The sequence below is a fragment of the Lepidochelys kempii genome, chromosome 10 (assembly GCF_965140265.1).
Source record: "Lepidochelys kempii isolate rLepKem1 chromosome 10, rLepKem1.hap2, whole genome shotgun sequence".
Lineage (NCBI taxonomy): Eukaryota > Metazoa > Chordata > Testudines > Cheloniidae > Lepidochelys > Lepidochelys kempii.
In genome coordinates, this window is record NC_133265.1 from 66,799,953 (window position 1) to 66,827,852 (window position 27,900).

Here is a 27,900-nt window from a genome sequence, read left to right on the forward strand (position 1 = left end):
TGTCTGATTGTGGAGGACTCTTAAATTTGGCGGATAGGAGCATAACAAGGTCCAATGGCTGGAAGTTGAAGCTGGACAAATTCAAACTGGAAGTGACACACTTTTTTAAGTGAGGGTAATTAGCTATTAGAACAACTTTCCAAGGGATGTGATGGAGACCCCATCACTTGAAGTCTTTAAATCAAGATTTAAGAGACAGATTCTCAGCTGGTGTAAATTATTATAGCTCTGAAATCAATGGAACTAAGACAGTTTGCACCAGCTAAGAATCTGGACCTGGATGTCTTTCTAAAATATGTGCTCTTGGCCAACCGCAAATTATTTGGCTTAATGCCAGAATTACTAGGTGAAATTCTCCAGCCGTGTTATACAGGAAATCAGATGATCACAATGGTCCCTTCTGACCTTAGAATCTGTGGGTTGTTGCTAGGATAAACGCTAAAAGGTGGTACTGTGCCTTGATAGATTAGTATTACCAGACATCTTCAGAGAGGAGCTAGCAGCAGTCATTGCCTTCATCTTAAATTGTCAGCACCCATCTGAATTGTTTCTCTAACTCCTGTAATGCTGGTATCTGGTTTTTCAAGGTGTATATTTATTCCTATGGAATGTGTATTTTACAGACTTGTTTCATTCTTGGAGCATTCTCTGGTATGTAAAGCTGTACCAATTATTTTGTAATATGAATACTAAATAAATCTGCATTACTGCATCTCAGCTAATTATTCTTGATTTAATGTAAATAGCTTTGATGCACTTGTGAAGCTACCTAAAGCTGGAATCCCTCCAGGTCTTACAGCTGGATAGAAAGCACACTTTAAGGTACTGGAAGGCCTGATGTTATTCCGAAGTGAAGTCCAAACAAATAAATTGCAACTGAAATCAAATGTTGGGTCAGAGTATTTCAAACCTGGGTTGGGGAGCCCTCACACAAAGGGCACAACATCAAAGACAAGCTCCTCGATTCTATTCCCCCTTGCTGCAGTTGTGAGGTGTGTAAGTAAGAATAGATTTGTGAGTGGCAGTACAGTTGGCATCTAAGGATGAGTGTGGCTAGGTAGCGCATGCTAAAAATGATGCCTGCGGCTTTTATTTGCAGGCAGCATAGTGCCATGAAGTGCTAGTCTGCAGTTTTGCTGAAAAACTGAATGAGAAGCATGGGCATTTTGTAAAATGTTTAATGACTGAGCGTATAATGCATGGTTGATTATTTCACAAGGCCTCAGTTAGAGGCAAAAGCTGCCGATTCACTTGAGAGTGAGACATATTTGATTATCTTGTTTCATAGACTTCATGCAGCTGCAAAATACTTGACTTTAAGATTAGCTTTATGGTATTTGTGTAAATTATGAGCATGTTTGGCTTCATCTGACAACTGTGTGGTGATTAACCCCATTGCTTTTCTGGTCATCTTTGTACAGCTCTTTCCTAGCTCTTTGTTAAACATAAACGAGAATAGAAATCACTTGCTTTTGTGTAAGAAACAATCGTCAAAAGATACTGGAGTTCCTTGTGCATAAAAACAATGCAGACTGCCATCCTCACTCTGGGTACCTCTGCATTTTAGCTGGTAGGTGTGCATGCATAGATGTAGCAGGGGTAACACGGATGGTGCCTCAGGCTAGCCACCTCATGACATACCCAGAGTGTCTGGGTGGGTGTGTACTTGAGTGTCAAGCCTGAGTCACCGCCTGTGCTCCCCCAGCTATCCTGCTATGTTTTAGTGAGTTAGCATGGATATAGCTACACGAGTAGGGGGTCAAAGCTCAGCTCATGCGATCACCTCTAGAAAGGTCAAGGAAGGTAAATCTCCATGCCTGTTTAGAGATAGCTGACAATGGAGCTAAGTGTGATGGCTCTTGTGATCTGAATTTTTCTCCACTAAGAACAGGGCTGACCCTACTGACTAACTTCCCATTGACCAACTGCTTGTCATTATTAGCTTGGGCTGGATTCAGACCAGTGCCTTTAAAAGGAAGAGACTTCCGTTTCCCAGGATCTCAATCCCTGGAGCTATTTCCTCTCTTTCTGTGAACAATCACAAGCTTATAAGGGTATGTCTACACTACAGGTGGGACTGAGCTCCCAGCTCAGGTAGAAATATTCCTGCTACCTAGACCTGAGAGCATGAGCTCCAGCCCAAGCCACAGTGTCCACACTGCTATTTTTAGTGTGCTAGCAGGAGCCTGTCCTCCTCCAGTGAGTGAGAAACTTTCTGAGCTTATGAAGCCTCTGAATGACATAGGACAGATATCGCGGTCTGCAGGCTTGATTCTGCAAGCCTTCAGCTGATGGTGCCTTCCATAGGAGTTCTGCATGCAGTATTGGGCCTTTAATTATTCGCTGAAGCATAAACAGTATGTACATAAAAGGGTGAAAATGATTGTGATATAAGGCTTTTGTCAGTTTGTTACGCACAGATGTGCCATGCTCAGCAGCTGCCACTCAAGCCATAGATCATAAAAGAGTAATAGATGTGGGCATCGCAATGCCATTACATATCCTTAGGAACCCAGGCTTTTCTAAAGCAAAACAGGGGTGCACGTAATGCTGGAAGTGACTGTTGAATGTATAAAGGTGCTGTGCAATATCCAGATTAAAAAAAGACAGTTTCCAGTTGTCGTAGTCCAGCAGAATGCCAATCCTCTTGGGGGGAATTGTAATCCTAATGTCTGGCGTTGTCCCACTGTGCAAAAATTCATACTTGTGCCTGCAAATTAAAATAGGAAGAAATGAACAATTGTCTGCACCCTGCCCCTTGTAGAGGGAAGCTGCTTCCCACAGTGTATGTACAGCCCTGCCTCACCCACAATGTACAGACAGCCCTGCACCACCATCCCATTCTGCCCACAGGATAGCTGTGGGCGGCCCCACCCCACAATGTATGGACCGTCCCTCCTTGCACACTGTGGGTAGAGCAGGGCTGTACATACACTATGTACAGACTGTCTCACCCCACCCACAGCATGAACAGTCTCTTTAAAATTGCAGACCTATATAGTTATCCGCTGCAATCTTACAATCTTTACACAGGCCCAAATTCTCCCCATCTGGGAAAAATCAAGGTGGGGGCTATGACCTCTGATGTTTTTCCCCCATCCCTACTAAATGCGCAGGGGTTTGGCCTCAAATGAGCGGCTGACCTGAGGTGCAATAGGCATGTGTACAACTTCAGAAGCCGCCCCCTCCATACAGGAGTTATGCGGTACCAGCTACTTTTCCTTCCAGCTGCACAGTAGAATCCACTAGAAGTTAATCTTGCTTAGAGCAGCTTTATCCCCTGCTCAGCTCTGCAGTTGGATAGCTGCAGGCTCTGGCAAGGAGCATGGTCTAAAGAACCACTGTTGTGCTACTCCACCCTCTCTAGATCCAGCCCTATTATCCCCAGATCCCAAGTCCTGTAGAAGGTGCTCCAGGGATGTAGATGATGCTGAACTATGTTCCCTGCTCCTTTGGGGGTACTGATATTGCTCGCTCCTGTTAGCAGATGGAGGAATTTTGCCCACTGAGCAAAGATTGTCTAATTTAGTGGAGGGGTTGATGGCATCCAAAGTAACTAGCTCTGGTTGTAAAGCTGTATTTTCTAAATTGCATCTCTGGCCACTTGTCCCAAAAGAACTCCTAATTTAACCAGAATGGTGCTGCTGAGAAAACCCACTCAGTTCTAGCTGTGCATATTCATTTACTAGATGATGATCTCTTTAAGTCATGACTCCTGAGATACAACTAAAAATCACAAGCAAATGGTGTTCTGATTTCAGTGCTTACTGAGTCAGGTGTTTGTAACGAAGTCAGACCTTTTCTCCTCCATTAAGTCACATTCAAATAAAGGAGACTTCCTTTAACAGCTGCTCAGACACTTGTATATCAGACCCCCAGTGCAGAGCGCTGCACCCAGAAACACAGGCCTTTTAACTGTCGAGATTGAGAGCACGCAGCCTTTGTTCCTGTGGGAGTACTTTGGAGTGAAATGGGAACTGTTTTTCAGTAGCAGCAGTGAAGTGATGCAGCATTTCAGAAGGGACAGCTTCTTCTCTCACCACCCGCTCCTCCCAGCCCATTCTCGAAGGCAGCCTGCTTTCCCTAAGTGTTCCCAGAAGCAGGGCCTGGAAGTGACTTAGAAAGAGCCTTGCCCATGTCAGTTTATCTTCCCACCCCCTAAAGTCTTTATTCATGAGATTCCTCCAGAGTCACTAACTGCACGTATTAGCCACATTTAGCAGGGAAATCAAACTAGCCTCCTTGCAGGAGCAGAAGAGGTAATTTGGTAGGTCTGGCCTAAGAGCGAGCAGCAGCCCTTTCTGTGTGAGAGGTGCTCGCCTAGCTGGGGTCCAAATCAAGCTTCTTGTTCCATTGAATGGTGGTGAGCACGGGGACTCCCTCAGCAGTGGTGCCCTGGGCGAGGTACGCAGGGGGAATGCCTCAGGGAGTGCTCTTTACGCTTGCTGCAGACCAGTGCAGTGTGCTGCATCTCCCACCTGCTCATCGGGAAGCAAAGGTCTTGGGGATGATTTATGGAACCTGTTTATGACTTATGAATTCTGGTTGCTATGGCAAAGTTAAGTTTCAGAGTAACAGCCGTGTTAGTCTGTATTCGCAAAAAGAAAAGGAGTACTTGTGGCACCTTAGAGACTAACCAATTTATTTGAGCATAAGCTTTCGTGAGCTACAGCTCACTTCATCGGATGCATACTGTGGGAAGTGTAGAAGATCTTTTTATATACACACAAAGCATGAAAAAATACCTCCTCCCACCCCACTCTCCTGCTGCTAATAGCTTATCTAAAGTGATCACTCTCCTTACAATGTGTATGATAATCAAGGTGGGCCATTTCCAGCACAAATCCAGGGTTTAACAAGAACGTTGGGGGGGGGGGTAGGAAAAAACAAGGGGAAATAGGTTACCTTGCATAATGGACACAAATCAGATGTCAAGAATTAGAACATTCATAAACCAGTCAGAGAACACTTCAATCTCTCTGGTCATGCGATTACAGACATGAAAGTTGTGATATTATAACAAAAAAACTTCAAATCCAGACTCCAGCAAGAAACTGTTGATTGGAATTCATTTGCAAATTTGATACAATTAACTTAGGCTTGAATAGAGACTGGGAGTGGCTAAGTCATTATGCAAGGTAACCTATTTTCCCTTGTTTTTTCCTCCCCCCCCCCCCCCCCAACGTTCTTGTTAAACCCTGGATTTGTGCTGGAAATGGCCCACCTTGATTATCATACACATTGTAAGGAGAGTGATCACTTTAGATAAGCTATTAGCAGCTGGAGAGTGGGGTGGGAGGAGGTATTTTTTCATGCTTTGTGTGTATATAAAAAGATCTTCTACACTTTCCATGGTATGCATCCGATGAAGTGAGCTGTAGCTCACGAAAGCTTGTGCTCAAATAAATTGGTTAGTCTCTAAGGTGCCACAAGTACTCCTTTTCTTATGGCAAAGTTGTTGTTGTGAAAACTGCTGTATCATGAATGCCCCTCTGTTGCTGTGTATCCACCACTGGCTGGCAGGGTTGTGTCATGTGTCCACCAGATCAGAGGCAATGATGGGTCATTAGAACACAGCTACCGTCCAGTCAGGATGAAGCAACATGGGGCACTGGATTTGCTAAGGAGGTTGCCTGGAGCTGGCAGATGCTTCATCCCCTTGGCTGAAGTGAGTGGGGGAGTAGAGAGAGTTGAAATTCCCCAAGCAGCACAAATTGAGAGAGAGAGAGAGGTCCCAAAGCAGGAGGTGATAGAAGGTCTTGCTGGGGGAAGACTCAGAGAGACACACACAGGAAGTTTAGGGGCAGGAGAGGGGAAGGGGACAGACTGGCCAGTCGGAATAGGCAAGCTGGGGGTAGAAAGCTCTATGTTTTGGAGTCCAAGCCATGCACTGCAACAGAAGAACCCTGGATGGCCCCAGCCCAAAGAATGCTCTGGACTGGTGAGTAAAATGAGGCAGGGAAATGTGCGTAAATTTTATTATTTTTGTATAGATCTGCCTGTTTCTCATGCTATTAAGGAGCAAAAGTGCATGGATTCCTGTGCAAAGAGTCTGTTTATTATATGCTATGCCTGTCATGTGCTGCCTTGAAGAAGAGGTAAACCAGAAAGCTTACACCTTCAGGTGGATTCTGGGAGAGTCTGTGTTTACTCTATGGGGTGAGGATGTGTCTGGGATGGATTCCATGGTTGCAACTCTCATGAGGACGTGCTAGATAGAGGATCTCCACCCTGAGAGCATGCCTAGGGACCTCAAGAAATGGACAGTGCCTGGGCTCTGCTGAGACTCCAGAGGCTTTGAATACATGGGGAGCTAGCGGCTGGATCCCCTTACAGCAGTTTGGTGAGTGGCCCAAAGGAGGCACTAGACTACAGCTGTCACAGCCTCCTTGGAGCCATGTTATACCACTGGAAGTGCTACCCAGGCAATGGTCCTTGTGCTCAGGAGCACTACCACTGGAAGTGCTACCCAGGCAATGGTCCTTGTGCTCAGGAGCACTCTGGGTTCTCTCTGGGTCCTGATCTGCAGGCTTAGCTGAGGAGCAGGAAAGACACCTTGCATCTAGTTATGTCCATTAAGTGCCTCTGGAGGGAAGGCGGGGAAAACGAATCAAATAAATTTTGTACTTCCGGGTTTAGCCAAATACCTGCATCATTTACAGTTTAAATGGGATCCGTCACCTGGGCTCTTTCCAGTTGGGGTTTGAATAACCTAAAAGGGGGTCTGTGACGAACTTTTACAGCACAGGTTTTGTTTGGATTTAAATGTGGGATGGCCCACTTCGTGGAGAGGTGGCTGCTGATGACTAGAACCATTAAGCAGCTTAAAAGACCTTTGTATAAAGTTTCCAAAATATTGTTCCATTACTGGTTCACAGAGCCAAAGATGGAAATTCACAACCACACTGTTCAAGGGCTGGCTTAGGCTTCTTTTAATCTGCCCATCACTGGATGCCACATACAACTTTCTTAGCTATGGCTCCTGAAGGATCTGGAATGATGCAGCCTAGAGTGTTTACCTTGCTGGTGTAACAATATGTCTCATGCACCAGGAGGAGCTGTTTGCCCCCAGGTATCCGTGTCTGTGAGTATTTTCAAAAGCCACGCCAACTCTGTATTCCATATTTTCATCAACTTTCACCTCCCAGTAATGTTTCCCTTGGAATGGTATCATGCTTCCCAGGATAGCGATACATCTGGGGAAGGAAAATTGGAGCATGTGGTTTTATATGCATACTATTTAAAATGCTTAACTCTTCCGCACAAATATTAAATATTTACAAATAAAAGTGGATCCAACTGACTTGTCAACAAAGAGGGTTAGCTCCTCAGCGAGCATAAACCGATACAGCTCTCCTGAAGTCAGTGGAACTATTCCAGTTTACACCAGCTGAGGATCTGGCGCAGAGAATACAAAGGAAGTATTTACTCATCCTATTAAACCTTTAACATTTCATTAGATGTATGTCTATGTGTTTTATAGCATACAATAAAAGTGTATGCCAAAATCTTACAGGAAGAGAGAGAACAGCAGCATATATTTTTTGGTTGTAGGCCAAATAGTAATTTGCTAGAAACAGAGACCCAAGATACAGGTTGCACACACCGTTGTTTTACCAGAGTGAACATGATGGAGTTTAACATGCCATAACTAAAAGGCCAGATAAATCAGGCTCGTGTGAGAGACTGTTTTAGCAATAAGCTTCAGTTTCTGTTCACTGTGCATTCATTTCCAGGAGCGCATACAGCAAGCAGCATCGAGCCAGACAAATGTGCTTTCGTGGGGTCTTGATCTTGCACTCATTGAAGTCAATACCAAAACTCCCTTTGACTGTAGTGGTGCAGGATCAGGCTTTATAAGAGCCACAGTTCCATCAGGGTGTTTTTTAGCTAAAAATTCCACAGGCTGGTTATTGTAGTAAAGGTAAAATCCACAGAAACCCAGGGTCTAATCCTCTAGTATGGCACAGCCACGTTGTGCCACACTGCCAGCAGAATCAAGTCCGACATCTGCTTAACTGGCCCAGAGCAGTCATGATCTGCTTGTAGTCTGGAAGCAAGATTGGGACCCTTCCAATATAATCCTTGCTGTCAGTGTAGCAGGGAAAAGGGGACGTGGCCAAGCTAACCCTTAGCTACAAATGTGTATTTCTTCCCATGCAGCCAGGGCTTTACTGTTACCTTCCAGTTCTCTCTCTCACTCTCACACACACACACTCACTCTAGAAGTAATGGGGCTATTTAATTAATAGGATAAGACTCAGTAAGAGTCAGAGTGACAGACTCTAACCCCATATTTGTATGCAGAGCAGAATGGGTGTCAAAACTGCCTCTGAATTTGTTCCCTCTTAAACTTGTCTTTATATCTCATTGGCCCATGGGGCCTCTACACAGAGGCCCCGTTAATTTGTTTAGTGCCTTTAGCAATGTGTATTTTACTTAAACTTCTCAACTACACTTAATCAAGGGCAGTGAGTCCTGAAGGGCTAGCCAACTGTATTCAGTCTTCCCCTGGAAAGATCAATGTTGTAGCCCACTTCATGTCAATGTCACAGAGCAGAGCTAGTGATAAATCACACAAATAAGTTTTAATTGCGGATTTGGAGGCTGGGCTTTTATTTTATGGAAGTACATTACAAAGGCAAAGGGCTTAGCTGGCAAAAGTACAGAACTCAGCTGCTTCTAGGCATGATTAAAATCCCGGCATGCTGGGAGCTTAATGAATGAAGAGGGGCATAAGCCGTGAGAGAGATTCCTAGGCCATGCAACACCTAAGCAGCAACTACTTAAAGTAGTTCTCTAGTTCATTAGAAGCTCAAGTAAATGCCTCAAGACCAGAGAAAGACTGTTGAAATTTGACTTCAGATAAGTATTCTTGCTCCTGCATTTTGTATGAGTTTGGGAGTGGGGGAGGGGAGAAGGGGAGGACATGCCAGAAAAGGTGTGCAAGCACCTGGGAACAACATATTACCATGGTAATTCAGGTTGAGAAGCCAGCATGGCAAGCCCGTCTGATGTAGAGGGTTAGGACATGCGTTATTTGGTTTCAGATTACATAAACTTTCAGAAAAAAGTTTGCTGCGTAATTTCCTTACAGCATTTGTATTAGTGATTTTGGCACAGGCGCCATTTCCAGTTCCTGGCATAATAAAGGGTTTAGAGAGTTCACAGCAGCTTCCAAAACTCAGTCTCAGAGTTCAGAATTATTAATGTGCGAGAGCCAGCTGTTTATGTGCAGCATAAAAGAGCCCCTTGGATGATGTCTGAACTCGCATTCAGAATCATCAGATTGACTTTAATGGAGAGAATCTTCTAGCTCCTAGCATAATGACAGGTGTCAGAGTAGCAGCCGTGTTAGTCTGTATCCGCAAAAAGAACAGGGGTACTTGTGGCACCTTAGAGACTAACCAATTTATTTGAGCATAAGCTTTCATGGGCTACAGCCCACTTCATCGGATACATAGAAGCCCTCTACACCAACATTCCACACAAAATTGGACTACAGGCTATCAGGAACAGTATCCCCGATAATGTCATGGCAAACCTGGTGGCTCACCTTTGTGACTTTGTCCTCCCCCACAACTATTTCACATTTGGAGACAAAATATACCTTCAAGTCAGCGGCACTGCTACAGGTACCCACATAGTCCCACAGTATGCCAACATTTTTATGGCTAACTTAGAACACACTTCCTCAGCTCCCGTCCCCTAATACCTCTACTCTACTTGTGCTACGTTGATGACATCATCATCATCTGGACCCATGGAAAAGAAGCCCTTGAGGAATTCCACTATGATTTCAACAATTTCCATCCCACCATCAATCTCAGCCTAGACCAATCCACACAAGCAGTCCATTTCCTGGACACTACTGTGCTAATAAGCGATGGTCACATAAACACCACCCTATACCAGAAACCTACTGACCGCTATATTTACCTACATGCCTCCAGCTTCCATCCAGGACACACCACACGGTCCATTGTCTACAGCCAAGCTCTAAGATACAACCACAAATGCTCCAATCCCTCAGACAGAGACAAACACCTACAAGATCTCTATCAAGCATTCTTACAACTACAATACCCACCTGCTGAAGTGAAGAAACAGATTGACAGAGCCAGGAGAGTAGCCAGAAGTCACCTAGTACAGGACAGGCCCAACAAAGAAAATAACAGAACGCCACTAGCTGTCACCTTCAGCCCCCAACTAAAACCTCTCCAGCGCATCATCAAAGATCTATAAGCTATCCTGAAAAATGATCCCTCACTCTCACAGATGTTCTCACTTACAGACAGCCCCCCAACCTGAAGCAAATACTCAACAAAACTCAATACAACAAAAACACTAACCCAGGAACCTATCCTTGCAAAAAAGCCCAATGCCAACTCTGTCCACATATTTATTCAAGTGACACCATCATAGGACCTAATCACATTAGCCACGCCATCAGGGGCTCTACCAATGTGATATATGCCATTGTGAGCCAGCAATGCCCCTCTGCCATGTACATTGGCCAAACCGGACAGTCTCTACGCAAAAGAATAAATGGACCCAAACCTGACATCAGGAATCATAACATTCAAAAACCGGTAGGAGAACACTTCAACCTCTCTGGTCAGTCAGTCAGTAACAGACTTAAAGGTGGCAATTTTGCAACAGAAAAGCTTCAAAAACAGACTCCAACGAGAAACTGCTGAGCTTGAATTAATATGCAAACTAGATACCATTAACTTGGGTTTGAATAGAGACTGGGAGTGGCTGGGTCATTACACATATTGAATCTATTTCCCCATGTTAAGTATCCTCACACCTTCTTGTCAACTGTCTAAATGGGCCATCTTGATGATCACTACAAAAGTTTTTTTTTTCTCCTGATAATAGCTCATCTTAATTAATTAACCTCTTTCAGTTGGTATGGCTACTTCCACCTTTTCATGTTCTCTGTATGTGTGTATATATATATAAGTAGCCATACCAACTGAAAGAGGCTAATTAATTAAGATGAGCTATTATCAGGAGAGAAAAAAAACTCTCTCTTCTTACTATATGTTCCATTCTATGCATCCGATGAAGTGGGCTGTAGCCCACAAAAGCTTATGCTCTAATAAATTTGTTAGTCGCTAAGGTGCCATAAGTACTCCTGTTCTTTTTTCTAGCTCCTAGTTCCTTTACCATTGTGCCATCTAGTTACACACTCATCTATGGGCAAAAAGACCTGATATTTTCCATAAAAGGGCTAAGTTTTGTGCTTCCACCCCCAGTACTAATGCAGTGTCCAAACTGCTTCTGTGATATTTACCTGACAGTTCCTGGAAATGGACTCTGTATGGCTGTACCAAATGCATGCTTCACATGGGCAATGGTGGGTTGGTTCTTTTAAATATAAAAAGGCCTAATTTTTGGCTCGAAATCAAAACACTGAGGTCCAAATTCTCTGGGCTAACTACTGTTCTGCACATGGGAGGAGGGTGCTAGGATGGGGGGGCCCTCACATATGCACAGGCACATGGGAATTCCCATACTGGACCAGACCAGTGATTCTTATAGTCTAATATCTTGCCTCTGAGAGTGGCCAGTGACACATCTTTCAGATTTGGCCTAGCACTCCGGACTCCTGATTGGGCTGAGTTGAAATGCTAAGACTAATGTCATTTAAATGAATGCCTCTAGATTCCAGTTTTTAAAAATGAATCTCAGAATTATTAATAAAAATAGATATTTTGGGCTGTAGTTTAAGCAAGAGGGGAACAATTGGAGCCTGAATCCCATTTTCAGAAGTACTTAGGCCCCGATCTTCAAATATATTTAGGTGGTCAACTCGACTGAAACCAAGGGAGACAGGCACCTAACTCCTATTGAAAAAAAAACAACAAGGAGTCCTTGTGGGACAGTATGGGGAAATTAATTTTTGTAATGACTCATCCCTCTACTGCTACTCACACCTTCTTGTCAACTGTTTGAAATGGGCCACCCTCATTACCACTACAAAATGATTTTTCCTCCTGTGGTATTCTTCTATTAATTGAATTGTCTCGTTAGCACTGACCCTGTACTTGGTAAGGCAACTCCCATCTTTTCATGTACTGTGTATATATGCCTGCTACTGTATTTTCCACTCCATACATCTGATGAAGTGGGTTTTAGCCCACGAAAGCTTATGCCCAAATACATTTGTTAGTCTCTAAGGTGCCACAAGGACTCCTCGTTGTTTTTTGCTGATACAGACTAACACAGCTACCACTCTGAACCCTAACTCCAGTTGAAAATTCCTAATCTGCTTAAGCACATTTGTCAGTCCCTCTGGGCACCTATCTTCATCTGTGGGTGCCTAAATACCTTTGTAAATCTGGCCCTTAGGCTACTAAATTGCACAAATTTTCAATGAATCTTAGGTTCCTAAGGACCAGATTTTAAAATATATTTAGGCACCTAAAGATGTTGAAATCAGTGGGAGTTAGACACCTCTGCACTTTTGAAAATTCTACTAGGGGCACCTCTGTATCTTTAGGCAACTTAATACCTTTAAAAATCTGGCCCTAATGCATCTGAATACCTGTGAGGATCTGGGCCTTAGTACCTAAGTCAGTGTTGAAAATGAGATTTAGGCTCCTATGTCAATTGGGCATTTTTGAAAATTTTAGGCATAGTTAATCATTAGTAAGAAGCAGGTTAGGTGTTTTCCTTTCAATAGCAACAGATAAAAACAGCCCCAAATATCACTATCCATGAAAAGCAAGAATGAGGACTCATAGACACATCCCTGTGTTCCATTACGTGAGAGGTGGCATTGCCATGGCAACTTTGGCAGTGTTTAGTAATAGGGGAGGGAGGAAGGGAACTCCCACTACCTCTTGAAGCCTATGAAGTGTGCAAATGTTGGATCACTGTATTCAAAAAAAATCTAGTAATTATGCTAATTTTCAAATCCCACTGCTGCCGGATTAAGAGCGTATGATTTTGAGTAGTTTCTGTGACATTCATCTTTGGGCTTTGGGCTCTGTGCAGAATTAAAAGGGAAATGAGTTTCAAGGCAAGAGATCAGTCTCGGTGCGCAAGTGTCATGCAATGAGAAGGATGATATAATTTATATAACACAAGCTGAAGCAATCACAGAGGAAATTCTAATGATGCTACAAAATGAACAACAAGCAAAAAAATGTGAAGTTCAATAACAACGTCCCTCTGAATGGCTGGGGCAGAGAAACAGAGCCTGGAAGCCGTTTAAAGGAGTTCTGCTCTGAAAAGGGACTAAGTCCAAAAATTCGGGCTTTTTGAGAATGTCTGAGGGTCAGAGTCTCAGTTCCCAAGCTATGCTCAGCCCATGCATGGTGTAGAGGCAAAGGTGGCTTGACACTACCTGTCTCCCCTATTCTGGGCGTGCTGGAGAGCTAACACTGAAGTGAGTTTAAAACAATTTTGTTTTTGATTTTGTGTTTCACAGGCAAGTCCATAAAATCGAAACAAACATTTATTTCATGTTGAATCAATAATGACATTTTTTGAAATGTTCAGCAAATCGAAAAATCAGAAGAAATTGCCTTTCGGGTTGAATGAAATATTTTGTTTTGACAAAATCTTGTTAAAGATTTTTTTTTAAACTCTGACCATTTGTAACCGTTGTTATTGTTTTTTAAATATAACTAAAGGAGATTTTAAACTCAAAGTTGTTTCTAACTGAAAAAAATCAGTGTTTTGTTTTGAAAATATCTAAACTAAATGGTTTCATTTGTATTTACTGTGACAATTCTGTGCAATCCACATTAATTTACTAGATGCTTCAGTGTTGCTGAATCTGCATTTTATACTTGAAAAAAAGTTGTGTGATAAGTTTCACCCACCACTGGCTCTTATTCACCACGTTCCAAAGTGACTAGTGATTTTGGTGGCCCAATTTGAAATGCCATAAAGGGACCTAATTTTCAAAGAGCAAGTGCTCAGCACTGAAAAATCTGGCCCCTCTAAGGTGCCTTGCGTTTGGAACCCAAAAATGGAGGCATCTATTGGCACTTTTGAAAAATGAGACCACTATATATTATATACACAGCGCTAAAAGAGCAACATGCAGCCCTGAGGCTTTCATTTGGCATGGTAGAGGTTAATCTGTGCCTAATTTGAACATAAAAAGGGATATCAAGTCAGTAAACCCTTTGAAGAGAATTTAAAATGATTGCAAGTAAACAGAAACAACCAGCTATGAAAAAAGTACATCTACTGTGAGTGCTAAATTCTTACATGTACCTTGTAAAACCGTTATCACGGAAGGGCAAATCACATTCCAGGTTTTCTATTTCACTGCAAGCAATTGTTAATCCATCTTCTAGAACAGACAGCAAAGGATGGGCAGTGTCCTCATTAAGATAAAAGTAAGTGCCTACAAGAGAGCAGAATGGTTGTAATTTATTTGTCTCAACACCTAGAAATTGCATTAAGTAACATATACATAAACTAGCACCAGGCTAGAGAGCAGTGTCTGGATCCAGGTTAGGGTTAATTAGGGAACTGGAAATGGGTCAGAGGCTGATCTTGTGAGTTTCCTCCATTACGGGCCAAAAGCTTATCAACACATCTCTGTCCACAGCCACCCTGATACCGAAAACAGGCCTCATCTGGCCTAGGACTGAAAGCCAGGATTTGGGTTGAGAACCGAGTATTAAGATGTTACACCCTCTCAGAAATACAGTGGAGTGGGTTTTGCAGTTCCAGTTTTGGCTCATCTCCATCATAATCCAAAAGGTATTTTTTAAAAATATTGACTTGGGAAAGAGGTTTAAATTATTCACCTTAGTATGGCCTCAATCCTCAACTGCTACCTGTAAGTGCTGGTTGCAGAAATTGCAGTGGAGCCATTTGAAACTCCCCAGTTCAGGGTCTTTTCGGCCCCTAATGTAGGATTGCTCCAAACTAGTCCTCACTGAGTATGGCCCCAATGGATCAGTGTGCCAGCAGGGGATCACCAGAGCACAATGCATTTGCTGTCCTATTTCTGGGAATCTGGAGCTAGACGGTGCACTGGACCACCTAGGAATTCCCCTATGCAAGGAGAATCTCCTGCTGGGGAGATCCACAAACAGCACAGAGAGGCCCAAGCAGGGCTCAGAAATTCACAGTAGGGTCAAGAACTTTTTGCATTAGAATCTTACTGTAGGTAGCAGGTAAGACCTGCTGGGTCACTGCCACTGCACAGATGACACACTAACAAAACTGAGCAAATCTGAAGCTGCCCATCCAGCAGAAACAAAAGGATGCTTTTCTGTATTTATTTTAATGCTGTTATAACCAGCAGAGAAAGAGAGAAACATGGGGCCCAGTTCATTTTTGCAGTGCAGCTACTGTACATTGGTTCCACTGGTGTGAAGTGGCTATCCAGCAATGGTAGGTGCTTCCCGAGGAACTCCTACCTGCGGGGGGAGGGAGGGGAAAGGAGGTTCACTGGCAATTGCGGAGAAGGCTTAGCTGGCTGCAGGAACACTCAGGGCAAGGGGTATGCCAGGATATTTTAGGGAGTATGGAGGGATGGTGAAGGCTGCTGAGCTCCAGTTACTCCTAACTACCACCATGGCACCTAGAGTTTGTAGTAGGGTTGCCAGTTTTGGTTGGACATTTTCCTGGAGGTTTTATCACTTGACATAATCTTTAATTAAAGATTAATCTTTAATTCCTGGAGACTCCAGGACAATGCCTAGTTTATAGGCAACTGGATGTAAGTTAGAGCAGTCCTCAGGCTGCTTTAACCTGATCAGGGGCCAAAGCAGCTTTTGGCCAGCCCAGCAAAGGGGAAGCGCATAAGTAGCATAAAACAACCTTTGTCCCTGTCTCCCATGAGCCAGCCCCTAATCCTGGCATTGGTGCAGCAGGGATGCTTTGTGTCCAAGGCATGCTGGAGAAGAGCAACATGTGTTGCAGGGGTAATAATGAAAGTGTTTGTTTCATCCCTAGCAAAAGCACTTTCTGATGATAACCTTGGGAATCCATTTTCACTGCTAATGACATTGCTAGCATTCCAATTTTGTGTTTCCAGTTTCCAGTAATATCAGGAGTTTGCATAATGTAGACTTTGTGAAGATAAATCTCTTGGCACTAATCCCAAGAGAAATCAGCATAATCAAAATGCAGTTACTTCAATGCATATACAATACAAGCAACAGCATGGCAATTATTGGTATGTGTTACTGAAAGCAAACACGCAGCGCAAACAGACGTCAAGCCTAGATTGATTTATAGAGGTTGAAATGCCACACACTTGAAAATAACATGATTACGATTGTGGAGTAAAGGGAACCAGACCACATAATCATCCTCATGGCCAATAATAGAAATTCTGTGCAGGAGGGATTTGCGTAACTATTATGAAAAGTGCTGATTGACTGATTCTTCCGTAATTCCCAGAAGTGCCATTTTTATGAGGCAGTAACTTTAGGCGTGAAGTAAAATTACCAACTAGCCCTCCTGGTTTGTCTGCATGTCAACATTTGACATGGTGTAGGTTCATGGATAGTTGGGCAATACCCAGGGTCACTGGGTTGATCTAGTCTCTCAGCAGCATTTTAAAACCTCCGTAATTTTAAAGCAACAAATATAATCCACAAACATCATTTTGAAATGTAGAGTTAAAATGATATGTTTACTATTACAAGAAGTTCAGTTCACAAGAATTACCAGAAGTGTAACTAGCCGCAAGAGATTTAGGGCCTGATCCATAGCCTGTTGAAATCAGTGGCAATCTTTCCATTGATTTCAGTGGGCTTTGGATCAGGCTCTTAAAGCTAATTAGAGATTTATCACAGCACCTGTGGTGTGGATAGAGCCAGGTTCACTTCTCTCACTGGGACCACCCATGTTTACAGCTCTTACAGAGATAATATAACTTTGTCCTGGCTCCAGCTGAATTAGAGCTTCACAATTAGGAATTCCAACAATAGATCTGTAGAAAATAAATAAATGGAAAATTATAAGATGCAAAATAAAGGTAAATTCTTTTGAAGCTATTTTCCAAAAAATACAATTAAATGGTTAGCTTCTCTTTAAACCTAGAACCATTTATTTTACTCTTTCCAGCATAGCTGCTACCCAAGTGAATATAGGAGGGGGAAATGCCTGTTTATTCAGATTTTAAAATTACTGCACTTCACCCACATTCTAATCCCTTGTAAATTCACTTTGCATAGACATTTGTGCAATCAACTTTACCAACGTCACAGAAAGTGACTCCTCTCTTCTATGGAAAGCAAATTTTAAGTTTGCTTTCTGTATGTGTTCACACCAAAATACTAATAGGCGTAGAATTTATCCAGTCAGGGAACACGCTCATGATTCTCCAACGCTTGTGCTGTGCATCATCCACTCGTATATTTCAGGGTATATTGTCTCATCTTTTCAACCTAAAAGTGCTTTGAAATATACTGCATGCCATATGACAAGGGATTGTTTCATATCCCCAGTCTGTGTGATAGATGGCTGACTCACTCTGTAATGATATCTCCATTCTCTCCATTTGTTAGTTTGGACAATTCAACTGTGTAGGAGTCAACAGGATTCATGTTTCCAGATTCCCAGCACACCAGTGCTGCATTTTCACAGCTTCGGCTCTCTTTTCTTTTAATGATAGGAGGTGAAGGAGCTAAAATGTAAATAAAATAGATTCTAAGCCATTTTGTTACGGGATTTTCTATAAGCATGCTTTGTAAATAACATTCTTAGGTTGTTGTTTAATTTCCACAGAATTGATATTAAATGCTAAAAGAAACTCATTCATGACCTCCCCAATGTACAGAAAACTCTCGGGTAGATAAATGCTGGTGCTAGTCAGAAGCGTTCTTTGACCTGTTAAAGTTATGATAACAACCACGAAACAACTGATCAGAAAGAAATGTGAATGCTCGCTGGTCCAGCACTCCTGTTCTTTTTCATGCTGGTTTATCCTTGCCATTGTCCTTTATCTTCACTGCATGGATTATTAATTTAAAACAACAGAGCATCAGCCAGCTATCCTAAGGTCCTAGGAGATCTTCTGGAGAGAGGACTTCTCGCTTTAAATTGCTCTTGGGGAGTTAGATGCCAATGTGTTAGGAAACAGAACAGCAAACCAGGGACTGTGCTTGATTCTGATGCATTTCAGATTTTATGAGGCATTACACAGACTCTACTTAAATTGCCTCTAGTCTGACAGCGTTGCCTATTCAAAAGTGCTCCTTGCACTCACGTTTACTTTTAAAAAAATGTTTAAATTAAACCTAAGCACTCCTGAATTTTGGTGGAGTTAGGAGCCAAATCCAGCTATTATGACTGGCTGCCTCACTCTACGATGGGCTGAACCAAAACCCTGGACCTGAACATACCAATATTTAGGGATGCTCAGATCTGGATCTGAACATTGTGGCTCTGTCTAATCGCTAATCAAAATCTACCTTACTGCCCTGCAATTACGAAGTGTGACTTGATGGACAAAATGGCAAACATTTTACAAACCTGTAAAGAGAGAGTAGCATTGTCCATTACTTAGATGTAGGAATCAGCAAAGCTGGGTTCCATTCTCAGCTTAGCCAATACCTTGTTTTGTGTATTTGAATAAGTCATTTAACCTCTGAGCTTCAGTTTTCCGTCTCTAAAATGAGTATAATGGGCCTCATGCTTATTTTCTATTATTCTAGTGTAAATCAGGAGTAACGGCGCTGAAGCCAATGGAGTTACACCGCACTAAAGGCACCAAGCCAGCAGAATCCTTTTGAATAAAATATTATTATTATTATTATTATTATAAAGTCCAGAGAGTTGTCATTAACTTCAATACTAAAGTCATTTACTCATATTATAGTCATGAAGTACATTTACCTGTCACGTAAACTGCTCTTTCACTCACTGGGCTGACGCCGGCGGTATTTAAAGCACTGACCCAAAATTCATATTGTGTATTTGGCACCAGGTTAGTTACTGTGCAGTATGTTTCTTTCACCTTTAGCATAAGCTCTGAAATGAAAAACACCAGGTATTCATGCAGTTCCTTTACACAGACAATCATCCTTCTGAACCACCGCCCCGACTGCTGGAAAACATTGCTTTTTATTGTGCCTCTGAGCTGCGTGTCACACCATCCTTCGGTCTTGTCCATTCAACTAGCTCTGAGATCACATTGCTAACTCAGTCGTGGTACAGTTGTTGGTGCCCTCATCCATCTGTCATATATGGGTACATTAATGCAATGAAATATCATCTTCTCTAGTATTAATACTACTCAAACAAAACAAAAATTAATGGCTAAAGATGAAGGTCACTCACTGGTCACTGGAGCTTCTTCAGAGTGGACTGTACACATTCCCATGCACTGTCAATTTATCCGAACAGTGGAAATGTGCAGAGGCCATTCAAAGAATGTTGTTTTCGTAATTTGGATCTTGTAAAGTTTACATGGGTTTGTCTTTCCTTTCTAAACAGCCCATTCAGCACTCTCAGGCCTCCATCTATGCTGGAAAATTGACAGTGCTCTGGAACAGTTTTTGACAAGTGGTCCAAACAGTATCAGCTAACGCAGTTTTGTAACTGGGGTGGCTGGGCAGGAGGGGAGAGTTGCAGCTTATTGCTGGTATTGAGCTAAACTGCAAAATGATTGTGGGTTTTTAAGTTGACACATAGATAATCTGGTGATCTGTGCTCTAAAATACCTCAAGTTAGATCAGCTACCCATCCCCGGAGCACTAGCAGCAGCAGGTAGAGCTGTGTTGACTTAAACCATTTTTGAGACTGGTGTAGAAAATAGTTTCAGAAGCCACTTGCTTTCTGAACTGGAATCTACATGTGTCCCATCTTACCAGCTTGCTCCTCACTAGGTGTGTCGTCACTGACTTGTTTATAATATAGCTGGTAGAATTCGACAGTGTCATCTGAGAATAGGCCCCAGCATACTCTCACAGAGGTGCCAGTCGCTGAGTTGAGAGCTTGGGGATTTATCACCGGAGCAGAAGGAGCTGAAATGAAGACAGATATATCAGTTTATGAACCCAAAACAGTGATGAGAGGAACAGGATCTTTCCCTCTTTAACATTAAATGGCATGAGGGTACTTTCCCTCTGTGGAAGCATGGTAGTTTACTAACAGAGAAAAACCAAAAAGGTACCTAGTGTGCATTGACATAGTCCCATTTCGAACAGTACTATATTGATGAGGGAACTTTTCAGAGCCCATCAGCAGGGTCTACACGGAACTGTTAGAGTGCAACACTTAGAACGTGCTACAGTTTACACACACACACACTCACCTGCACAGCATAAACCAGCCCCATGTTAACACAGAGCCCTGACTCTGATTAGAGTCTACATACACTGGGCCTGATTCTACCCTCACAGAGGGTATGTCTACACTACCCGCCAGATCGGAGGGCAGCAATCGATCCAGCGGGGATCGATTCATCGCGTCTAGTCTAGACGTGATAAATCGACCCCCGAGCGCTCCCCCGTCGACTCCTGTACTCCACTCCACTGCCGCGAGAGGCGCAGGCGGAGTCGACGGGGGAGCGGCAGCAGTCGACTCACCGCGGTGAGGACACCACGGTACGTCAGTCTAAGTACATTATTCACGTAGCAGAAGTTGCGTTACTTAGATCAATCCCCCCCCCCCCCAATGTAGACCAGGGCTAACATTGGTGTGCATCATGCGTAACACCATTAAAGTCGGTGTGTAAAACTAGTGGGAATGAGAACCAGGCCCCTAGTGTTTGGTCCAAACTCGCCCACTTCCTGGGATTTGCTTTAAATCAACAAAAACATAAACCTCAGCCTAAGGCAGCTCCCTAAACTTGGTTGTCTCAGGCATTAGCCTGAGAGCCGCTGGGCCTGTGCATATAGGTGAATTTTACTCTTAGTGAAAAAGGGAGCGAAAACTGGAAGCTGTCTCATACCACACAGGATGCAGAGCTAACAGGATGAAGGATGCTGCAGCAGAGAAGTCTGTAGTGATCTGCACAGATAAAGCTTTTAGTTCTGGTATTTAGGAGCCTCTGGAGGTAACGTTGAATGCACAAATGTGAGGGAACATGTCAAACACTTGGCTTGCATAATGCTCAAGGGCAAACAGGTTACATGACAAACATTTAAATAAAACTTTTTAAAGGTGACCAGCAAAAAGAAAAAAAAAGGGCCATGCCTTTTCTGACTCTTTATGATATATAAAGAAGGCCTGAAAGATCTTATTTTCAAAGGGGATTTTTTTTTAATCATTAGAAAGTCAAACCTTATGGACCCTGTTTTCCTTTGTGAAGTCCAGGGATGACTGGAGAACTACAGGGTAACATCAGGAGAGCAGGCAACTGATATCTGATTAATTGAGAGAAGTGGTTCAGACCGTTTTAAACTTTTGCTTTTTGTTTTTTTATTAATCTCCATTTAGTACAATGAGCTAGAAGGAAAGACAAGTTTGTTACAGAGTCAGCACCACTGCTACTTCAAGGAAAGGCTGAGAAAACTCTGAACCCACTTCTCAGGGGATGCAGGAGGGGGGCAGGATGCAGCAGGGGGTTCGGGTGCAGGAGGGGTGTGGGGTGTAGCAGGGGGCTCAGAGCAGGGGGTCGGGGTGCAGGAGGGGTGTGGCAGGGGGTTCGGCTGCAGGAGGGGTTCAGGGGGTCCAGCCCGGTGCACACTGGGGCAGGGCAGGCTCCCCGCCTGCCCGCCCTGCCTCCACGCCACTCTGGAAAGCGGCTGGAACCTTGCGAAGGGCGGGGGCACAGGGGTCTATGTGTTGTCCTGGCCGCACCTCCAGGCACTGCCCCCCGCAGCTCCCATTGGCTGGGAACGGGGAACCACGGCCAATGGGAGCTTTGGGGGAGGTATCTGGAGGAGCGGCCAGGGCAACACACAGACCCCTGTGCCCCCCCTCAGGTCCTGGCCGCTTCCCAGAGCGGCGCAGGGGCAGGGCGGGGAGCCTGCCCTGCCCCTGGTGCGCACCGGGCCAGAGCTGCTCTAGGTAAATGCTGGGGGGGCACGGGGAGCTGTCAGGCTGCGAAAATAACCCCGCGAGCCGCATATTTGAGACCCCTGTTCTAATTATTAGTCAACCAATATATACAGCCATATGCTCACTGTTACATCATAGGCAACTGAAGAGCAAGTGAGGGCTGGGGATCAAACTCACAATTTATACTGGCAACTGACCATCTCCAAAAAGGTCAATAGAAAACAGTTCATGGAGCACATTTTTTTCAGTGCAAAAATTTAGACCAGTTCTAATCACTAAAGCAGCATAAGGCTATACTGTCCTTTACAATAAAGCTCCTTTACACCAATCTGACAATGTAAAGGAGCCTTGAAATTTTTACACCTGTTTTATACTCCTGAGGGAATTCACTACGAACAATGGGAACAATTCACGAAGCAGACAGGCTGCTACATTCTCCTCTGCCTGAGAGAACAGAGCCTGCCCCATACCTACCTCGTCAGAAACACCCCAAAGCCCTGCCCCTCCACACCAAGCATGCTGCAAGAGCGAGCAAGAGGGACAGAGTGTGTGTGTCTCTCTCTCACACACGACTGCCCAGCCCTACCCCCCGCACCGAGGTGGTGATTTATGTGTCTGCTCTAGGTGCCCAAACCAACCTGTCTGCACTGCCAGGGAATGGGCGCATGACTGCTCTTGCAGCTTCCCTTTGCTTCCCCATCAGAAGTCATTCTTCTGCGGGCAAGCAAAGAAATCTGCGGGGGCCATGAATTCTGCCCATGCGCAGTGATGCAGAATTCCCCCAGGAGTAAATAATAGGCTTCCATTCAACATGACATTGATAATGAGTTTTAAATAGGATTGAAATAAGGATCAAATAGAATGCATACCTGCGATGGTATTAATGGAATCCATTAGTTGCTGAACATCAGAGAAATCTATGACTGTGTCTTCAAAGTCTGGCAGTGTTGAAAGCTCTAAATCCATATCTTTTTTTAAAAATTCTCTCAGCCTGTAAGTGTAAAAGAGTCTAATTCCTATAAGATGATAGTACCATCCTCTCTGAGAGATCCTTCAGGCTACAACATCAGTGTTAACAAGAAGAGAGAGCTCTTTATTTTACCATTCAATAAAGAAGCTGCCTTATCTGACACACTTAAAAGAGAGCAAAGTCCTTTCTTAAATAATGTCTAGGTGGTTGCACAAGACATACCTTGGCTTCCATTTGTCACTTGCTCACATCATGTATTCAGAAATGTATTCTCGAACCTGCATAAGATTAGTGCTCACATTTCGTTATATCCAAATTGGGCCAAAGCCTGCAGCTCGTTCTTACAGTCCATCCCCTTGTCATTCTTGGTCTTGCATTGGTTTGGCTGGCATGCTAGATAGGGTGGTCCCAGTAAGCAGGTGATAGAGAACATTTTCCACTAAAGCTCTAATTCTGAAGGAAGCGAGCTGTTGCCTCCAAAAACTGCATTCTTGCTTATTATTCATATTACAGTAGTCAGGACAGGGCCTCATTGGACTAGGTGGTATACAATTGTTAAAAAGAAGAAGGCGACCCTTTTTTCTTCTACTTGTTTTTATGATGGACTGAAATGAATTAAAACATACATTTCGCATTTGATTTGGCATATCCCAGGGCTCTTTTCTGACCATTACTATATTTCATGCTATCAGTTTTGAGCACCCCGGCTGCATTTACTAAACCTCCTTATTAATGTATAAATAAGCTTGTTACTAATCTGTGAATGTAGAGAGCCCAGTTTAGGCAGATTTTGTATCCAGAGCATTTCTGTAAGACTTTAGCAATCCTGTTTTTCAGTCACTGCAATCAGTTTTCTATCACTAAAGCAAAGTGACACTGATTTAGTTATGCTATGTCTCTTATAGATGTGCTTTATTAAATTAGTTCAGAATCAGTTTCAAGCTGTTAATCTTGTTTTGGAGACTTTTCCAGCAGCAGTTTAAACTAGAATGATGAAAGATTTGCAGACCTCTAACTCCGAGCTTCAGTAACATTCAGTGCACCCTTACCAAAGATAGAGCGTTGTCACAAAATCAGTAAATACTTGAGAACACAGGATGCCCAACATTAGCATTTTCAGAAAATTATTTTGGAAGAGAAGGAGTGAAAAGCAAAACAAAATACTACTGATATTACCTGTCCACCACGGGTACTGCAGCCTATAAAAAAGAGAGAGAAAAAGAGAAAGTCTTCCACGGATGCAGGACCAATTTAGCTTATTAACCCAAATGCAGACTATACAACACCAGATTCGTCTGACTGATTTTGTTCTAAATGCTGCCACATAGAACTATAGAGCTTGTTTTCTCATAACACTTCTGATCCCAAGAATGAAGTTCAGGCTTACTCTTATTTTCAGCTGACCAGATCCTGAGCTAGTTTGCAGTAGGATTGCATGGGATGTAAATCAGCACCAACCAACCTCCGTCCCCACATACCCAGCTTCTACTAAATCAAGACTTGCTATCATGCCCACAGATTGTCTCAAGCAGGAACAAGCAGCATCTTGGAGGTGAAAGGGAAAATCTGTGGAGAGATCTGGATGTTCTTTGCAGATATGAAGGGAAGATACATTTGTTGAACGATCTGGCTCCTTTTCCCGTAGAAATAACAATGCTCCCCACTCCCTGTGATGGACACTTATTTGATGAAGACTGAGCACCACCCATTAATAAAAGACAAAGCTGCCCAAACTTTGCCTAACTGAGGGCAGGCTGGTGATTTTCCAGGAGTCTGAGGGCCACCCTGATTTGAATTCAGTGAGGCAGGCTGTGGCCACTCTCATCTATAATATAGAGATGCAGCCCAGGGAGGTTCCAGGTCACAGCATGTGCTGCTCATCTCAATCTGAGCAGCATGCCTGAACCTGCTGGCTGCATGAGCTTGTGATCAACATCGATTTCCTCCCCTCCACGCTACATAAGGGGAGCATGCTGACCTCAGAAGAGACTGAAAAAATGGTTACTAGGGCCAACGCAAAACTGCTTCAGGCTATTCTCAATGAAGCAGCAGAAAAGGGGAATGTCAGATCATGAAAAGCGCTCAATAAGCCAGATCAAAATGATCAAAATAGAAGAGATCCATGAGGTTGGACTTCAAGTGATATATGGTTAGAGGAGGAGCACCTGTCAAAGAAAAATATTTCTCTAAGTTGCTTCAACGGCAGGTTTCATTAATCATTTTGCAGGAGTCCCTAGTGTGTGCAGTTGGGGCCTCCTATTTAACTACATATTTGAACTTCCTGGCAAAATGAGCAAAACAGAGTGAGGGGGAACAACATCCTACTGAAGCATTAATCTGCCTCTATGAGCCCAAACTAGAGCTAGAAAGCTAAGACTGCATGCGGCAATGAACACTGCTAAGCACTTCAAAAGTTTCCTAAGTAGTTAGACCTGGAGAACAAACAGTATTTTCCCCAAGTCAGAATGATACTCATGAATCATTGAGTTTACCAGTGACAGACCTCTGCTGATGCATGTTAGTAATGTTGAATTTATCATGACTAAGTTAGTACTATGTGCAAAGCACCTGGAGCACTCACATCATCATAAAACTGGCAAGTAGAGTGCATGACAAGCTTTGAATGTTCTATGGAAATTCAATCACTCATGATCTTAGTGCTGGAGCCTTCGACTCTTGACTAGACAGAATTGTGAGGAAATAGACCATCCTTAAGGGGTCATGCCAGTTTAATTACTTTACCTTTATAAAATCAGCTTTCTCCTTGTCCTTGCACAGCTCCTGAATTGTTTCCATCAGCTCCTTACAGGTGTCAAGATTTTCTCCACAACTGACCAGTTGCCCATACAAGGCTTCTAGCTTCTGTTTCTTCTCTTCCCCAAGGCCTTCTACCTTTTCTTCATATCTCTGAGTTAGCGTTTGCATCACTTCATTGTAATGCATCTCGAAGTTCTGCTCTTGGCGCCCAAAATTCTCCTGGAAGTCATTTGGGTTTTATTTTATTCATCTAAAGCCCGAGCCAAAGCCCACTGAGGTCAGTAAGAAGGAAAATCTTGCTGGTATCAAATCAAAGTGATTGTTACAATGGAGACAATTTTGTTACAGATAAATAGTTACTAGACTGTAATATTATCATTAGATTATAAATAATGACCATATTTTATAACCGCTATTTATTAAACTCCCTCACCCCCGACAATGCACTGGGGATGTTAGACATTCATTCCAGATATAATACAAACATAGGAAAGTATAATAAAAATAATACAAAAAATATAATAAAACTAGCCTCTAAAATAAAAACTAGAAACACAAATAGGTGCACATTCCAGTTATAATAAGTAGGTGTTTCCACCTATATATTTGCACTGGGGGGAACCGTAGCACCCCATTGGGGATTCATGCATTCACTCTAGGGGAGCTGAGCAGCTAATGCTTGTATCCTTACCCTCCTGAAGTGGGGGGTCCAGTAGGAGGGAAGATTTAAGTGGAAATCTGGGCTTCCTTGCCAGCAGCTTTTTACTGTTTAGGCAGCGCTGCCTGGCTGTAGCCACCCTCAGCTACCTTGTGCTACTGCAACCTCCCTTCACTCAGATTTTCCACTGTCGGGGCCAGGCACCCTGGGATGTGCTGGAATAAGCCAGGATACTGCAGTGCATTGTATCATGTTACATTTTGTGCTCGGTAACCATGGCCTCTATTGCTGTAATTTCTCATCCTGTATAAAAGTGAACACTGCAGTCTTGTCAAAGCAGCTGTGTACTCAGTTGGTCCCACATTGTGGAGTTAACCAAAGAGCAAATTGCTTACCTCTACAGTGATGAAAATTTCCTCCAAGTGACTGGCAAAGTTTTCCATTTCAGTAACCTGTTCTTCTAATTTACACATGTTTTTCTGAATCTCCTCCTACCAAACCAAGCATTGTTATTAATAGGCTTGAATACTATTTAACAGATATGCAGAATAATGGAAGAGACCACTTGGATAATTCTTACCTTTGCACTTTCCACTGCATTGGCAAGCTGGGTCACCTCATGGTCCTTATGGTCACCAAACAATTTGTCAAAGGCTCGAATTGGAATCTTGCAGGTAGCACAATAAATATCAGCAGCTTCCTCTTCACTGTTTGGCTGAATACTTTTCTCATCTTGCCAGCCATCCCTCCTAAGCTCTTCTTCGGAATGTTCATGATTATGCAACTCATCATACGCTTTCCCATTGTGTAGGTGTTGAGATTCATCTTCAGAATCGTGGCCAAGACATTCCTGTTCCTCTGTGCTTTCCATATGTTTTTTATGCTGAGAGCTGTTTACTGGTGAACTGCTCTTTGGTGCATTATATGTGGAGTCATATGATCCTGCTGCTACGCCTTCCTTGTGAGCTGGTGTCTCTTTGCTCTCTAAAATCCCAGACGTAGCTATATTCCCACCAAGAAGCTCCTGCTCTATTTCTTTATCCTCATCAAGTCCATATAGTTTTGTTAGTTCATCAACTTCCTTTTCCAAGTCATATGCACTTTGGTCAGAACTGCAAAAATCTTCCCCTGGCCCTGTTGACTCTTGGCTGGTTTCGCCCAGAGCCCCATCTCCACTTCCAGCTGGCTCTTCAGGAAAGATTTCTAATCTTCCATTTGATTCATAGAGATCCATGTGATAGAACGTTAAGCCTTCAGGCTCATTTTCATTAGATTCTGGAAACATCATGGACTCTGATGGATCAGTGGCTGGATCTAAAGCTGCTGTATCACTACTGAAAACAATTTCATTCTCCATTGCAATGGCAGGGCTGAATGACAGCAGTACTGTATCCCCAATAAGGCCTTCCAGATGACCAGATGAAATGTGTTTTAGTCCTTCAGAATAAAAAGAAAAGAATTAGTCAGGTGTTTGCTTTAAAACGCACAGACAGAAGAGGTTGTGTTTAGGACTGCTGTTGATCTGGACCTAGGCCCTGCCTAGAAAATACCAGAGTTAGTAGATGGATTTCCC

General features: G+C 43.2%; 1 protein-coding gene across 1 annotated transcript; it reads right to left on the reverse strand.

The window, feature by feature from the left end:
• Positions 1-2,334: 2,334 nt before the first annotated feature.
• On the reverse strand, positions 2,335-27,684 carry FSD2 (fibronectin type III and SPRY domain containing 2). The gene is made up of 12 exons (XM_073304654.1): positions 26,908-27,684; positions 26,723-26,818; positions 25,655-25,888; positions 24,089-24,111; positions 22,812-22,933; positions 19,806-19,961; positions 18,832-18,966; positions 17,467-17,620; positions 16,791-16,924; positions 14,242-14,374; positions 7,020-7,196; positions 2,335-2,710 (listed from the first exon to the last, which is right to left on the reverse strand). The coding sequence occupies exons 1-12, from the start codon at positions 27,682-27,684 to the stop codon at positions 2,458-2,460; spliced, it is 2,394 nt and encodes a 797-aa protein (XP_073160755.1). The 3' UTR covers positions 2,335-2,457.
• Positions 27,685-27,900: the final 216 nt, after the last annotated feature.